Raw genomic sequence first — 18,823 nt, forward strand, 5'->3', positions numbered from 1 at the left:
TATATATATATATCTACTAAATTTTAAAATAGATACATCTTATATTTTAGCCAAACAACTTCTTTTACATTTGTATGTATTTCTCGTTAATTTGTCCTACGCGGGAGAAAGAGAATGAACAAAATATCAATTTACAAAACCTTATGAATCTCTCTCAGGATCATGTATGTATGTGTGTGCCAGTTAAGGAAAGTGGATGTGGGTGCACATTGTCGAGACATTGCCCCGGGTGAGCTAGCGAAGGTACCGAAAGAAAGAGCATTTTTCAACGTCGCGGAAACAAATGGCCCGCGATACAGGTCCACCCACGTCACCGTTCCTTAGTCGGGGGGAACGCGTGAGGACCGGTCGTGCGAAGCTCAAAAAGCACGCCTCGCAGAAACCGGGGGTCCATCGCCTTCTCGCTTTTTGCGAGGCGCTGCTCTGGCCTCTTCCGTCCTCCTCGAAGTGGCAGTTCGATTGTTGCACACAGCTCGCCAGTTTTCCCGAGCGAGCGAGCGGCGGCCTGAGATGCCCATTACCGGAATTGCTTTACGCGGCATTTGGGGTCAACGTACATTTGTTACTGCTGCGGCCATCATTATCGGAACTGTCGACGGACGGTACATCTGAAATTTGGCTCTCGGATGTTTGCGATCTGCCTTTCATCAATCACATAGTAATATCAATTCGATTATATGTTATTAATTGCATATATTGGGCAAATATAAATAATCGTGTATATTGTAAACATAATTATGATTAAATTTAATAACAATTAATATAAATAAAAAAAATATATATATATAGATTAAATATAATAACGTGTACTATCTAATTATAATACACTATAATAAAAAGAGATGAAATATATAAAACCACGTTTTTATTTAAAAGAAATAATACTTAAAGAATACTAAAAGTATATCTCTCTTTCTTAAATAGAAATTTCAATATAATATTATCATAGTTCTTCTCAATATGATTTCACAAAGAAAATATTCTTTCTTATTAATCGTATTATTAAATTCGCATTGGTTAAAACAATTTATACCAATTATTGCAAAAATAATTTGTAGTTGTATTGAATTTATTAGACTGACGTCAATAAGAGTTACCTTTAATCAATCAACGAGCCATCTCCCGATATTCGTATCTTTTGTTATCTCTCGATTACTGAATGCACAACGACTTCGTTTTTTCCTTAAGAGGGTGGAACCGCTGTCGTCCTCGCGGAAAATTGTAATTACGCGGACTTAATTGCATCAACTGATGCTGCGTACACGCGACTGTTTATCGAGCATGACGAAGGGGAAGATGGATGGAAATCGAGGGTGAGATATGACAGGAGAACTTTAGAGGGTCGATCGTTCAATTTTCCGTTAAAAGTGGAACAGCAAAGAGGGAAAATTTTACAGGAAATTATCATTACGTAATTTTTCTACGAAAAGAGAGTAGAACAATCAAATTTAATTGAATAAAAGTTGCGTGAGATATGGAGAACACAAGAAAAAATAAAATGGTTTGCTAATAAATTTGTCATTACACAAAATAAAGACCTGTTTCAATTTTCTTATAAATGAATTACAGAAATAAATAATACCTTTTCGTTGAATAGGATTGCAGCAAATTTCAAATAGAATAAAAATGAAAAAGACTCTTTAATAAAAAATCTCAATTAATTATGCATGTAATAATTCCTACGAGGATAAAAAAATTTAAAGAAAATTCTCTCTCTTGCTGACATCTATTTTAAAACCAAACCGTGCTATTAAAACTTGCATCAGCTTTTTACGGTCGCCATCCCTTTTCGTTACCAAACTAGCATCTTTAATAAGAGAAAACGATCAAAGCCGACTCCGTCTGATGGATAATCGTAATTATACAAAATTAATTGCGCGCAGGAGCGGATAGCAGCCGGCAATGTTTATTAAACGCGCGACAAAGGCGACGAAATTAGTGTACTACCCTTCCTCTTGGAGGTAGAAACTTCCGATAGCTCACAGCTCTTACCTTGCTTCTTCCATCAGCGAGCAGTGAACGCTTTGATGTGATTGCCGCGTGACGGTGCATGCACGGGTTGCCTTGATTCACGTACAGACAGCTTTTACTGTACCGTCGGGTGCAATAGGGACGTTTAAGAAAAGCGATGCGCGAGAATGACAACGACGACCTTCCTCCTCGTGCGTTATTTTTTCTTTCGTTTTTACATACTATCAAGTATCTATTTGCGCTATTTTGTGGTTAATTATTAAATCCAGTATATAAATTCTATAAATACGTATATCAATAAAATTGAAGAAGATTTATAAAATTTAAAAGTTTTACTTGTAATTTTCTAGAGAACTATTTAGTTTGCTTTTTCCATGTACATATATGTATTATGTGTACGATCAAGTTTATATAGATTTATATAGTTACATAATAAAAATTATTTATATAATTTTGATGTATGTGCTTTGCTTTTTCCATTCTATAAATACAGATATATGTGTTAAAATGGAAAATTTTGAGATAATTAGATCTAAAAATTTAAATCGTAATTTTACGTAGAGGAAAATGAATCAAAATGCTCCTAAATAATAAGAATAAAGGAACGAATAATAGTAATGAAAAAAATAATTAAACAAAGTCAATTAAAACATTTTTATTAAAACAATCTCGGCTATTATACTACGCGTACTACTCAGCTGAAAAAGCGCAATGTTCTATTCAAATTATTCTCTCAATTCATATAGTCCATCATTCATCTTTGAATTCAAAGAGTTCGTTTATTTCAACGTCCCATTTAAAATTTAAAAAAATCAAGATCAACGAAAAATGTTAAAGTGAAAAGAACTCTCGCGCTTTCGAAGATAACGGATTCGGAATTAAATATGAGATTGATCTTAATAATAAAAATACCCCAGCGATTCCAGGGCGGCTAACTGCCTGTTATTCGAGCCGCAATTTCAATAGACAATTTCGAGCAACTCAGCTGATATTTTTTTTTTTGCGATAATCACGGCGAGCGTACTAAGCTCGATATAAACTCGAGAAAGTTTGCGTACGATTTTGCAGCATTAACTTTTCGTTTTCCAACTTGCACGATCGTCGTTCCGGAAATATTGCATTTCGCTTTGAGATGAGAGCAGAGCTAAACATCGCCAGTTGTGAACTAATGTTTCAGCTCGCAGTTAAATTGCACGTTTCATCTAGTACGTTTCTGATAAATTTTTTATGCAATTTATACTGTTTCTCTCTTCTGATAAATTTTTTATGCAATTTATACTGTTCCTCTCTCTTCTTCCACAAAAAACATATAACTACTACATATGTATGTATCCAAAATAAAATTTTTTTTTAATTTTTACTACTCAGCTGAAAAAGCGCAATGTTCTATTCAAATTATTCTCTCAATTCATATAGTCCATCATTCATCTTTGAATTCAAAGAGTTCGTTTATTTCAACGTCCCATTTAAAATTTAAAAAAATCAAGATCAACGAAAAATGTTAAAGTGAAAAGAACTCTCGCGCTTTCGAAGATAACGGATTCGGAATTAAATATGAGATTGATCTTAATAATAAAAATACCCCAGCGATTCCAGGGCGGCTAACTGCCTGTTATTCGAGCCGCAATTTCAATAGACAATTTCGAGCAACTCAGCTGATATTTTTTTTTTTGCGATAATCACGGCGAGCGTACTAAGCTCGATATAAACTCGAGAAAGTTTGCGTACGATTTTGCAGCATTAACTTTTCGTTTTCCAACTTGCACGATCGTCGTTCCGGAAATATTGCATTTCGCTTTGAGATGAGAGCAGAGCTAAACATCGCCAGTTGTGAACTAATGTTTCAGCTCGCAGTTAAATTGCACGTTTCATCTAGTACGTTTCTGATAAATTTTTTATGCAATTTATACTGTTTCTCTCTTCTGATAAATTTTTTATGCAATTTATACTGTTCCTCTCTTCTTCCACAAAAAACATATAACTACTACATATGTGTATGTATCCTATCCAAAATTTTTTTAATTTTTCATAGCTCTCTCTTTATTATAGAATTAAATCGCTAAATTGCTAGTTCCATACTTTGTGTATTTTTTATTATAAAATGTATATTATATTATATACATACACACTTTTAATAATAATAACAAATACATTATCTTACATACAATATGTAATTAATTAACTACGTTAAATAATTCTCCAAAGATTAACATAATGGTAAGTTTACTTCTCCCGTTGTAACAAGTTTAAAAAATAATTAGACGAAACCTTGTTACTTAATACTTAAACATACCTAAAATTGTTTTATTCTCGTGCTCGTTATCATTAATTCTGCATTACCGTTTAATCGATCGGCAGTCTAATAAACTGCTGCCTTCTATCTCACCGATTTCTCGTCGAAGTTACGAAACTTCCGAGAATTACATCCTATGCTCGTCGAAAAGAATTCGCGCGGCTCGGATAACTCGCGAGAATCGCCGCTGTACGAAAGCAATCGCCATTTATTCGCGACGGGAGTTCTCGTTCGATCGCAATTAACGAATACGCGCGCAAGAGTCAGCGAGATGCGTAATGAGAGCGCCCCGGCCGGTAATTCGCCCGTAAATTAGCGCGCTCGAAGTCATTCCGGGGAGGTTTTAACGGCCGTGCGACTCGCAAATTGGAGGAAAAACGGGACTGCTCAAAGTTTCGTTAAGCGAGATGGTGTTTTCGCGGTAGCCGGCGAGACGCGTGCGATAAAAACATTTTAGAGATAAATACGAGAGAGAAAGAGAGAGAGAAAGAGAGAGAGAAAGAGAGAGAGAGAGAGAGAGAGACACATCTGACTTTCGAGATTATTTTGTGACCAGCGATAATTACAACTTATAATTGCATGTTTATAAAAATACTCGGTATCGTTAAAAATTTAACGATAATTAAAAGTGATTTTTGAAATTATTTAATATAAATTTTAATTTTTTTAATAACTTTAACCATGTCTATTTTTCTCGTATGTCTATGTTTTAATTTGACGTTTAAAATAAAGTTAGAAAAAATAAATTCCTATAAAATAAAACATGGCTCTAATATCATGCTTGATTTTTCTTTTTAAAAATAATATTTAAATGTTTGGATATAACTTCTCCGTTGAAAATAAAGATTGCGATGTTTTACTATCTTTGAACTTATCCATACGCGCAGTTTTTCAAATCGATAATGCGATTTTAAAAATTCAGAATATGGAACATGCGGTGAAAACAGATTCTCTCGCGCCTCCTAGTACCTCGTTGGATATTCGCGAAGAGGTACAACGCAGCGCGGCGAAACTACTTAGAAGTTATGCACGGGGTCGAAAGGAAAGGAGCCGAGAGGGAAGATGACAGGGAGAGTTTGCAGCGGGAGAAGAGTTAGGAGTAAACGAAGCCGCCGTGTATGTAACACACGTTGTTGCGAGCGAGCGCGTAAAATATGAGGGCTCTGTCACTTATCATCCCCTTCCTACTTATCCGCCGTGACGACGAGCTTCCAGTGCCGTTAACGTTTCCATCGTCATAAACGCGCGCTGGCACCCACCGCGTGAATATCAGAAGCACTTCCGTGCACATTTACCTTCGACCTAATTTACGCGAAAATACTGTGAAGATAATTATACATCGTAATAGGAATCCTCCGAGGGATCTCTAATGATATCAAACTGTCGTACGCGCGCTAAATCCCAAAGGAGCAATGAAACTTGTGTCAAGACCTTTTTTAAATTATTTTTAGTAGACACATGAGCACTATAATAAATATAACCATCGTTCAAAAAGGGATAGAACAAAGAGAAATAAAGGAATGCAGAAACATATATTGATAAAATAAATAACTATTTTTTCACTTTATGAAACTTTATATATCTATTTTTTTACTTAAGAAGAAGTCATAATTTCCTTCGATATTTTGCGATGCATTTTCAGATGATCGAAAAAGTTTGCAGCAACAATTCGCCTTCAAGTGTATGTAAAATTCTATCAGGGAATTTTCGTTACGAACGGCTATTTACCGAGCGTTTAAGGTCTTTAGCGAAGCCCTCTCGATCCTTTTGTCGCCCTATCTCGTCCATCTTTAAATATTCATGAACGACCTGGAAATCTGTTCGTTCGCGAGACGCGTGCAACGAACTTAATGCGCTGTAATCGCGTTCGCAGGAAACATTTGTAGCTGTTTCGAGCTTGCCTATCAAGCGACAGTATGACGGTGATGTTTCCGACTCGGTTTCGAGCTGCGTCTTAATGATTAAGACGTTTTAAAACGAAAAGTAAATGCATGCAGAAAAAAGTAAATTGCAATGCACTAATCTATTTATACCAAGCTTGGAAAAAAAATTTCACATTTTGAAAAATTTTAATTAAATAATATTTAATCTGCCCATTGAAAATCTTGAAAAATTTTAAATATCACAGAGAAGGAAGATAGTTTTATATTATATTATATATATAAAATATAACTGATATAATCTATTTAATATACGCGCAAAAGTATCAGGTCTACCGGAAAGTTCTGTCCGTTTTTGGAATAAAACAAAATACAAATTTTTATTACCGTCAATAAACTTTATTAAATAATGTAATTGCCATTATTCGGAGAAGTATTGTCAGCAACTGGATAATTTAAATACAGCAGTCCAAGAAAAGAGGCCGCCGATGTTCAATAGGAAGAACATCATACCGCATCATGATAATGCCAGGCCACATGCTGCTTTGGATACTCGTCAAAAAATTGCAGAACTAGGCTGGAAAATTCTGTCGCATCCACCATATTCCCCGGACTTAGCACCCTCCGACTATCACTTGTTTTTGTCCTTACAAAATTTTTTGAGGGGCAAAAAATTCAAAAATGAAGAAGATATCAAACAAGCACTGGTTCAATTTTTCGCATCAAAAGATAAAACATTTTTCGAAAAAGGGATATACAAATTGCCCTCACGCTGGCAAGAAATCATTAATAATAATGGCAATTACATTATTTAATAAAGTTTATTGACGGTAATAAAAATTTGTATTTTGTTTTATTCCAAAAACGGACAGAACTTTCCGGTAGACCTAATATAAAGTAAAGTGTATAAAAAGTGAAATATAAAATTGATGCGACTAATCTTGTACTAAATTTGATCCGTATAATAAAGTCTTTATATTGAGACTCGCGATAATCTCGCGCATTTCTATAAAGATTCATTAGTAGACGAAATGAGATACGCATCAGGAACGTAGCTCCGTCGCGCTACAAAATAATTTACCGAGATACGGATGATTGCACCATAAAATAATCTACGCTGCATGCGCTTCATTAGTATACACCATTCATCGAGAGATTCCATGCGTAGTCGCGCGAGACGAGATGCCGAGCAGAACGGACCAAAACGAGCGGATTACTACTCGAAGAACATTCAACGGGCTCTTCCAAGACTCATACCTGAGATTATTATCAACACGCTGGCAAAGCAAATGCATTCGTAATAGCCACGCTACCCTCGGTCGGACATCTTCGAGCCGCAAGGATTGCGTTCTCGATCTCTCGTCTTGTCGAGAACTGTAGCTCTCCATCACGTGTTAAGAAGCCGTGTATAAATTCCACTTCGAAAACCCGCATTTTACGTGGATTAGCGGTAATGCAAGTCCGGTAATATAAATCTCGCGCGTACCTTCGATCCTTCTTCAAGTTTTTTACAAATCCGATCAAAAGTGATTTAAATTCATTATTTCCGTCCTAAAGCGCTTAACAAGCTTTTAGTTTTACAGCTTCTCTCAATATTTTTTTTTATCTGCTTTAGAAAAAAAAAGAAAAAAGAAAAGAAATTAGTATTAAAGTTTTCAACGCTGACGAGACTTCTTGACCATATAGCAACATATTAAATTTTACAATAAACGGAAATCATGATCTTGTAATTTCTCGCGGAAATTTCATGTCCGTTTTAATCGCGACAATATTTTCGCTACATATCTGAAGACATTTGCTAACCGGTATCCTGACGGCCATAAACATTAAGTGCTTGCACAGACTCTAGAATTTTGCCTCGAAGATTTCCGGGATTACGACTTCCTCACCGAGTTTAATCCCTGATGGCAAAGGACGCTGCGAAGGTAAATGCCGCCGAGGCGAGTTTGCACTTTTTCGATTTTACGTTTCTTTCTGTTGCTCGCGAATAAAGATGCAGAAAGGAAAAGAAGCGCGACTGTACGGCAGAAGTGAGTCGACAACTCGATGAAAGAACACAATAACGACGACTCGGGAATCGAACGAGACGAAATACGATGCAATATGAATTATTGAGCAGCAATAAGAAAGTTTCTCTTTCTTTCTTCCAAACGATTTGTGATATCTTTCAAAAGAAGCGACATCGGAAAAAATGTTCAATGCAGCGCACTTCCTTTTACAGAGGTCCCTGATCACGGAGATTCTTTGATTATAAGTAAAAAAATTCCGGAAAACCCAAAGAATAAAATTCATTTATTAATTTCCGTAAATTCAGATTTCAATGCTAAGCATGCGAAACGATTTCTCTATTCATCTACGACAATGGCAGAAAAATTAACGTAAGTCAGATATTTTTTTTTTTTTGCAGTTGTAATGTCGGGGATAGAATTCATAGAGATTGTATTAGTTCCAACAATCTGCGCAGCAGTTTTTCGCGAGTAATAAGAGGATAGCGGTCCGGAAAATGTGAGCCCGAGTACGTTCGCCGGGATCGTTCGTGGAATTTATGACGTTCTCGGTTGCGCCGCGAACAATTTCCTTCGGAGCGGGAGAGGTGAACGGATTTTCACCATTTTTCCCGGATTCCGTTGACGCGAAAGGCAATATCTCGGATAATTGCGAGCGAGACGACGACGGTTGCCTTTGTGATCAACGTCGGATGTTTGTATCAGGCGATGCGAGAATACCGGATACGCGATCGTTCAAATTAACGGTGAGCCCTTCGACCAACTTGTCCCACAAATACAGAAATCTAATATCGTCGCTTCGTGTGCTCAATCTCGTAAACTTCTTTCCGCGCGGGTAAAAATGAGAAGATCCTTCTACATATGAATTATAAAATTCCAATTTAACAAAAAAAATTAAATAAGCCTTCATAACTTTGCCTTCATAATATATGCATAGGTAAAGCATAGAGCGCAGCTATTTTATTTGATTTTTACATAGAAAGTTGAATTATGCACAAAAAGAGAAATATTATATATATGAGTCAGTGAAGTTTTAAAGTTTCAAATATTCACATTAATGCAAACTATGTCGCATATTTTTTTTCCCTCTTTCTCAGACTTTTTGTTTTATATGTCCTGCACATATAGTATCAGTTTAAATTAAATTTGCAAATAAATTTAAAACTTTGAATAAAATTTTAAAAATGTGTGTCCATCTGCTGTCTTTTGTTACATTATATCACATATAGGAAGGACATATCTGTTAGGAATTACGATTTCATAACGAATAGTTAGATAACCAATCATACAAATCTTTAAATATTGCAAAGAAAAAGAAAGAGAGAAAGAGACTTGATATGAATATAATAAAGATAAATCAATAGTATGGTACACAAGTACATACGTTGCTTCAATGGAGAAGGAGAATGCAATATAATACATTTTGTTAATATTTTCTTAAATGGTTGAATATCTCTCCTTCTTCGCTTTTCTCTTCAAAAAAAAGAAAATCTTCATTAAAATGGTTCATGTATCATCAAGTAAAAGGCATAAGTTATTTGTATAAGGCAACTTAACATTCGTGGATCATAAATTAGAATTTTTTACAGCTATTTTAAAAACTCTGTCGTTCTTTGCCGGATATTAAATATACATACATATATAAATCAATATATCGAATAAGTTCTCTTAATTCAAACGCTCGAAAAAAAAGTTATGTTCGACATTCTAGACCTCATGACTGAATTTCTATTTTATATCTTATGGTACGAAAGCAAAGATAAAGCAGCGCATTAGAAGATTAAATTATCATGATTGAGAAAATTGAAAGCATCTTCGTAAAAAGTAGCAGCTAAATTTGGCACTTCCGATATACTCTGTCTCGGGAATCTCCGCAATCAAGATTGATGTTTTTGCCACCTGGGCACCCTCTACCGAATCTAAGCGTCTAATTGGAGCATTCGTGTACCAATTCGTCGATCCATTGTCTACCCGCGATTTAACCCGATTCTGCGAATTAGTTCGCGCGATCAAAGGATTTCGCATCTTTTGACGTATCAAGGGGCTCTAAAGGAATCTATTATTGGCCTACAGGCCTACACGATCCAGTGCTATGATTCTCGTGATTCTCGACCGAGTATTACTAGGTTAATTACTGCGGTAACGGTAAGTGTCCATAACGCGATGTTATATAACATGATGCAGTTTGATGCTCGTATAAGATAAGTTAAATAATGCAATAAATTTAGAACTTAAGAAATTATCTTCCCCAAGTGCGCGGATGATCATGTCGCTAAAAATCCAGAATGAATTATCTACTTGCAAACCTAATCGCGTTTATATAAGTTTATAAAACATATTTGACAAGTCAAAATAAGAATTTTGTATTCGATATCTATCGCATATTTAATTGCATATTTACGAACGCAAAAGCTCAAATTCGCAAAGCCAAAGTTTTATTTCGATAGAATCAGCGAGTGACCATTGATTGCATATTTATTTTGCAGCAGTACACATATTTTAATTATTATATATATAATTGAAAATTATAAAACAATACCTTTTTCATTGGAATCAATAATACTCTTTTCATTCTTATTCTTTATAAATTATAGAAAGCTCGATTCTTTATAAATTATTAAAGTTATTTATGCGCGGGAAAAGCGTGGAAATGACGCGTTTCAAATGATAAAATGTAATAAGTTATTATATATTATCGAAGATAGTACATACAATTTCTTTACGGGAAAACCTCACGTTTATAGGTACTACAGATTCTAAGAGGATTGTAATTTCCCAGCTAAAGATTAAACGAACTGGAAACGAGGGGTCGAAGGAAACGTCAATATCACGGCAATACAATGTGGTGCAGCTTATATGTATGTCGATACCATCGTAATACCACCTGAGCTTCTGTCGTGAGCTTTTCTGTGCACATTTATTTATTCCGCCCCAATCGTTGCACTAAAGATCCGGTATGCAATTTTCGAACTTCTCTCTCTTTCGTTGTTTTCTAGACAAGAAGCGGAAAGTGCAATATAGCAAGACATGTAGCTACCTGCAAAGAGTAAAAATTTGCGAAAAAAAGACGATTTTAGTTTACGCGATGCTATCATTAAAGCAAGCATTATTTGCAAATTTATTTTATGTTTTATATTTATATTATATAGAATATTCGTATATTTAATAATTGTATAAAATAAACAACTTTATGCAAAATTCTTTTTTGTTTTATAATATACAGCTATGTACATATGTGTACAGAATCGGTTTATGTGAGAAACATCGTTTTATTAAGTTGCAAGAACAATTGCAACTTAAATTAACTAGTAAAGTTATCCGTTAATTTATATTAAAATTGTTTGCATTAAGTAAATTTTATAATCCGTGAAAGATTAAACGTTTTATTCATATTATATCATATACTAACATGTGTTGCATGTAAAATATTTTTCATTTTTCATTTTAGTTTAACGCAGCCCATATTCCATGCTTTTGATAAATAAATCGAATGAGAAAAAGTGTACCGAATAATGCCGTTAGCGATGAGTGTAACAGCACGATTTAATTTTCCATGCTGCGAGTAATTACTCAATTGAATTGAAACGATATTTTATCGAACGTGCTAACGGAAATAAAACGGAGAATTTTTCGCTAGAGCGAGATTCTTCTACAGAGGCATGTTATAAAATTATGTAATATCTGAGAGCGTAAACGTTTATCTTCTATGAAACACGGCTAGTACTTCGTATAAAGTAAATCACTGAAGATTTATATGTTGAAATAAAAATAGTGAGATAAACTTACTCTAGATTTTATTGTGCCATTTGCTCCTTTGTAGCTTTATAAAGAATTAATTTCACATACAATAATTTAACCAGAATATTAAAACTTGCGATCATTAAAACACATGTTTCAAATAATTTCCAATGAGTTTATAATTACGCAATAAGCTTGCGCTTGCTTTAATCTATGTACAAGTTTTTAAAATTATACAGCTATTCACATGTGAGCGAATATGTATGCGTGGTATTTTAAATTATGAAAGTTTAAAATATATTAATGTTTTTATGTTAAATGTGAATATTACCGTAAATCTATAGATTATAAAAATACTTCTAGAGTTTTATGATCTATGAGATAATATCTTGTGTGTGTGTGAGTAACTCAAATCTTGAAAATTCCCTTACTCGCTAAAATTCACTCTCTTTGATTTTTTGTTACTTCAACAATCATCGTTCTTCTCAGAAAATTTACGTAAAACTTATCGCTACCAGCATAAAATCGCAAATGTTAGACTTAAAAAGCGTGTGCAATTATTTCCAAGAGGCGACTCATTTTTTATCACGAATACAAATCGTTCGCTGTAAAAAACTTTTAATGGTATCCAATTTCATTTTTTCGAAATGTGAGATATTCATTGTAATATAATTTCATCTGCAGAATAAAAATGTTCGAAGAAACTGAGAAGTTATGAAAAATATTTTTCCCAGTATAATAAGTCAAAAAATGACAGTAAATTCAAGTATACGAGATTATGATTATTCGAAGCATTCGTCTATTTCTTTCAGCTGAAATTTGTTTATTCTCGATATTGTTCGCATTGTTTTAATTTAAAAAATAATTTGCAGTCTTAATATCACGTCTTAATATTTTAATGTACGCGGAGTTCAGATTTATTCTATAGGTGTGTCTTAAATTTTACGCGACCGACACGCATAAATCCGACGAAATGCTGTAATTTACATTCGGTAAATTTTTAATTTACGTTACGCGGCTAACTGGTCCGTGCCATGCAGGCGGATTTCATTTCAGATAAAGAAACTTTCCGTCCTCTCTCAGTCGGCATTTAACGAACTTAACAAACGGCTCGGCTGTGGAACTTTCATGAGACGCCTCCGGGAACGGGTGGAAAAAGTTTCTCGCCTCTCTATCCGATAAATCGAAATGTCTCGGAAAATCTCGATGCGTTGTTCATTTATAGAACGCATCGTAAAACTGACGATTGGTAATTTATTGGATCATATAAACAAAATGGAGCACAAATGTTCTTGTTCTTAGCTTATGCTTCGCGCATGCTTCGAAAAATATGAGCGAAGGGCTTTAAGTAAAATTATATATTTATTGTTATCTATCTATCCACCAAGTTATTAAACAAATGAAAACGAAATAAAGTTACGCAATCTTGAAATTTACGACTTAATACTTTAAGCTGCTGCTGTGTTGGCAGAAAACGATAAAATTAGAAATTATGCTCTTTTAGAAAGTAAATTACGAGACAAAAGCAGTCTGTGAGTATATAAAACACTGAAAATAAGACAATTAATTACCAGCATTTTCGCGCAAAATAAAATTAAGTTTCTTCAACGAGAAAAAATATCTTAATCCGCCAAGCATATATATAGTAATAAGTTTAATAAAACAGTTTAATAAACAGAAATAAGTTTAATTGTTCGCACATAATAATTTTATTTACAATTGATATCCGCAATAAGTATTTCAAGACAAAAGGAATGGCTGAATAACGTTTTAGATAAAAATTAAAAGCAGATGATGAGAAAAAGAAAGAGAAGGAAAAAATATTGCGTAAAAGCTGCAACCTTTCATCCAATATCTAGCAGCTATTCTGCACGACAGAGTAGTGGAATTTGAATACGAAAAATGCCATTTCACGATCCTTCGAACTCGGCAAGAATTTAAATGTCCCGATTGAAGAAGGGCTGTAAGAATGAAAAGCAGCCGAGACGTTTCGTTCACGTGCCATTTCTCGACGCGAGGGGTGGCCTCTTTCCTTGAACGAAAATAAAGAAGCAAAGGGGTCGAAACGACCGATGACCTGCCACGCGCCGGGCGCGCCGGGGGAAAATTAACAAAATAATTCACATGCCGCGGTGTTAAAAGCACCGACGGGACCCGAAACCCGATGTGGCGGAGCTATAAACGCTGATGTGATTTACACAGGGTGTTCCTAAAGTTCTCTCAGCATGCCCCCGTCTACCAGCTGCGCCGCCGTTCATCTTCGATGCCTAACTACTTTCGTTGTAGCTACGTACGTAACTGGCGTCGCGATAATTGCACCACCTTAGTACAGTCTACCAGGATCGATATTGCGGTATTCCTTCGGACAGTGTTAACGCGAATCTCGTGTATCGTGAAGAAAAGTTGAAAAAAATTCGTATAAAAGACTCCATATTTCAGAAATCTTTATTAAATTCAAGGATGCTCATATTACTTTTTCTTTTAATTTTCATACGCTTTCTTCGTTAATATTTACTAATATTTTCTAGTAAAAAGATTATATGTACCAAGAAACGCATTTAACTGCTCTTATCCAGTTCTATTTAAAAGAGAATTTTTGTACTTCTGTAATTTCTTTCTCGTTTTAATGATTTGTGGGGTTTATATCAAGAATAAGTTTACAGCAAATTTTATAATTTACGAGACTCTCGTTATATAAATATAAATTTGTACTTAAAATGAGCTTTAAAATTACAAATTTAATTTACTTGATTTACTTTTATTCTCAATTATTCAGACATTAAGACATTAAGTTCAATATCCTAAAGTAAAAAATGTAATTTATAACAGCAATAAACAATTCTCAAATTCTAGCACGTATCACATATTTTCTGAAATTTTCCACAAAACGTGGGGATGTCTTCTTGAATATCCCTCGCGATATAAAGAGGACACAAACAAGCGAATCCATCGTGTGAAAGGAAATAATAGAGAGGAGCGCTATCAACGATGCCGCGCCGTTTCTTGCTTGTAACAAATAGAACGCGAATATCTCTGCTCGCTCCACGGAAGCGAAAGCTGCGTAATATTTCAACGTTCAATGTGATAGAAATCGTGCGGCCGGTGAAACATCATTCCGGAACGAGAAAGAAGGCGATGAGAGAATGGACAATCAGAAAGGATGGCGGATCGAGTTGGGGGAACCGATTCCAACGAATCCAACTCCCGACATTCCGACGAATCGTTTCATTGAGTTACACGGTTCGCGCTCGTAATCAGGATAAAGCGTTCCGTTATGGCATCTACTATGTCGTCAAGCGTTTCATTTTGAACTAACACACTGTCCAAATAAATTTAATCCTCCTCTCGCAACATCCATGGATGCTATATTTAGTTTCCGTTTCGATTTCCGTGAAATGTTGAACAGACTTACAAAAATTTTAACGATTATTCGAACTGAATTTTATCGTCACAGAAATTGCTTTAAAAAAGAAATAAGAATCAGCGTTTTATAAAAGGGGTGAAAGTTAAAAATAGCGTACATAAAATACTCTTACTTTCTATATTTAATATTCTCTTTCAGTTTTAATATTGTTCTCGGAAAATACGACAGTTCGCACAAAGGTTTTTCGCGTCAAAAATAATATTCCCGCGCTTCCTTGGGATGCAGAAGTCTGTTTTCTCAAGATAAATTTCAACGCGACGCGATGCGCGTCGCTTAAGCGAGGCAACACGGCAATGCACTTAGGATAATGCTCAATTTTTAAACTCGAACGAAACTTTCTCATTATTACTACGCGATCGGAACGCGTTATCCAAGTCGCATATGCGAATCGCGTATAAATCATGCAAGTTGTGCCGTACGAAACAAAATTTACGTTCGAAACCGTCATTTTTGCTTACAAAGACTAATGTCTTTCGATTTTCGATTTTGCTTTAACAAAGAAATTCTACATAAGTTGCTCATCTTTTTTTATGATATTGTGACAAAACCTCTGCGTATCTTTTTTATTGATTTTAACTAACCATCTCGAATTTACAGATGTTTTGTATTCATTATCGGAATATTACATATTTCCTATCAATTATTGAATTTTTCATAATTATTCTATTCTTTTTCTAAATTCAATTTTTAAAACACATCACGACATTAAACTTTTCTCTCCACAACATTTCTCGTCTCGTTTATCAAAGGAAGATACCGAGAATGGCCGATCAATGGTGCGATCGAGCGCACGAAACGCCCCGAGTACATCGCATTAAGAATCGATAACTTAACGACTCCGCGCGATGACCGCGGATTCTTTCCTACCTTGACCTCGTCCATCGACAGCGATAATTTTTCCTCTCCGTCGTATCGCCATTTCCGGTCCCTGTCCCCGTCTGGCCGATGGTTCCTTACGAGGCCGTTCAGACTGCGATACGACAACAGCCGACACATGTCGCTGGTGAGATCGGGCAGACGATTTTTGCTGCAGTCGCAGTGGAACTTATGTTGCGGCATCGCGCACAAACACACACACACAAATACACAGCGTTTTTCACTCCTTAGTCATTTCGTTTTCAACGTTCATCATTTTTTCCAGGCGGTGGCAATAAACTTTGGGATCGCTTCAATCAATATTGAGGAATTTGACGTGCCACGATGAATATCACATTATTTTTAATTCACAGAAGAATATCGATCTGTCGATTATGACAATTTCTCGCTGATTGTGAGTGTTAAAATATTGATTAAAATTTTTACACTAAACACTAATTTTTGACAGTCGATATATCGTGAACGATTATACGAATATTACGGATAGTTGCGTAGACCTATAAAAATTTAATTTTCAAATTGTAAAATAATTATTAATGATTTTGTCGTGCGCGATTTCAATGCGGCAAAAGCTTATATCCCGAAATTTGAATTTAAAAATATTCAAATCCTAAATAAATTTTATAGTCACTGTATACAAACTTATTATTTGATTTGTATAATGTAAACAGTTTTTATAAAATATTTAATAAACTTTTTAATATATAATAAAAAAATAAAAGACAGAAAAATAAATTTTTACAACCTACATGCTATAAGAATGAGTAACACATATATATATAAAACATAAATATTTATAAAATAATACAAATTCAAATATAATCCTTTAACAATCATTAAAAATAATTCTTTAAAATTTTAAAAATTATTCGGTTTCGTGATTTAATATATGTGCTCAAAATAATGTAATGCCGCCAATAATCAATAAAAATAATATCATGATTAAGTATAGGAAAAAATTCAATAAGTATCGGGTAAAAAAAAACCAATGAAGTTAATAAAAATGTATCTCTGGTAGCAAAGTGACACAATTGGGATAAGTATTAGAACATGATCGTGCAAAATTGGAACGATTGAAAAAGATGTCTCGAGGCTACGCTGCTGTTTGGCACCATTTCATATAGATCGACGAGACCACTTTCTGCTTCGTTCACGACCCGGTTATTTACCGACTATCTTTTGCTCGCTTTTCTGCCTTTGACATCTATAGTGAATTGAATCTCAAGACTGGCATGAAACACGTTTTAATAAGCGTTTTTACGCACGAACAAGTTAAATTCAAGATCCGAATTTACGAATATTATATTAATTTAGTCGATATTTTTTTTTAATTACGTTAGATAGAGAGAGAATTAAATGTACCCTTTATATAAAATGGGGATACCCATTTATAGAATGGAACCCATTCACATTCCATGACATTGCGTGTATTTTCGCCTTTACATCCGCAATTTTTCAACTCTTTTATTAAATTATTTTTCTAAATTTAAATTATGACTGACAATTATTATTGTTAAAATAGTATCTTTGAGAGTGTGTTCGTAATATTATCAATAACGTGAAAATCTTTCTAGTCTTGCACAAATTCCATTTTGGCACAACGTCTCTAATCATTATTATTCGAATTCTTCGCTTTAAAGACGTGACGTGCAGAAACGAGGCACGGAATTACGCGCGTCTCGAATTCTCCTCATCGACGGTGCTGTAGCGTCGGTGTGCGATATAAAGGATAATCCAATTTCGGAGGCTTTCTATCCGTGATAGCGTTGTCGGGAAAAGACAAGGGCAACCTCATAAAGTTCGGGCCCACGGGAGCGCGATATTCAGCCAGACAACAGCGAAGAGAACACGGAGAAGAAGAACTTAAATTTTCTGGAAGATTACGGATGTAATGCGCGTTACATAGCTCAGATTTTTTGTCCATTCTTTCTAATGATTTTAATTATCTACTTTGTTTATATCGATATTTTTAAGACGCAGAAGAATTCAGTAATTTTTATATCTATTTTCTTATTTTCATTTTTATTTATTTAATATTATTTCAATTGATACGAAAGACAAATTGATCAAGATTATCAAACACACAATTTTAATTAAATTTATTTAAATTTAATTAACTAATATACTAATATTATCTGTCCTATATTATTGTCACTAAACTATTATTAAAGTAAATATACACTGTAAGAAATTGAATTCATTCATTGTACATATTTCGTTCATCAGCGATTGTGTCTGCGTGTGCACGCGTGCGTACGAGAGATTAGAATTTTGCATGTAACGAACACAATTAAAGACATCGCGATACAAGATAATCCGAGAAATTACAAATTTGTTCGACTCCCTTTCTATCCTTTGGGACAATCCTAATTAACTCGGTACTACTGCATCCCGAGAAGGATATCCTTCGTGCGCTGGTTCACGAAAACATATCTGACAATCTAGTTAGTTCGACTTGGAAATTTGGTGTTATTTAAGCGCTGCTGATATAACGCAATTTCAGAAGAAATATGTAATTTATTATAGACGTTTGAAATAAAAGAATTAGATAGAAATCTCATACGTATAATACGTATAAATAAAAAACATTAAAAAAATTTTCGCGTTTATATTATCAAATTATAACGTCGAAAAT

The 18,823-nt window shown here is 34.5% G+C and overlaps 1 protein-coding gene across 2 annotated transcripts in view; it reads right to left on the bottom strand.

Moving 5' to 3' along the window:
* LOC115234499 overlaps nucleotides 1-18,823 on the bottom strand; it is a 148,297-nt gene that overhangs the window by 79,182 nt on the left and 50,292 nt on the right. Inside the window, exon 1 of one of the 2 annotated variants that reach the window (XM_029805632.1) lies at nucleotides 16,180-16,810. The exons of the other annotated variant lie outside the window; for it this stretch is intronic. Coding sequence (XP_029661492.1) covers nucleotides 16,180-16,371 — 192 coding nt within the window. The 5' untranslated portion in view covers nucleotides 16,372-16,810. Of the gene's footprint in view, nucleotides 1-16,179; nucleotides 16,811-18,823 lie in introns of those variants that run through there. 2 annotated transcript variants of the gene reach the window in all.

Source organism: Formica exsecta, unplaced genomic scaffold (genome assembly GCF_003651465.1).
Source record: "Formica exsecta isolate Colony F162 unplaced genomic scaffold, ASM365146v1 scaffold2, whole genome shotgun sequence".
Lineage (NCBI taxonomy): Eukaryota > Metazoa > Arthropoda > Insecta > Hymenoptera > Formicidae > Formica > Formica exsecta.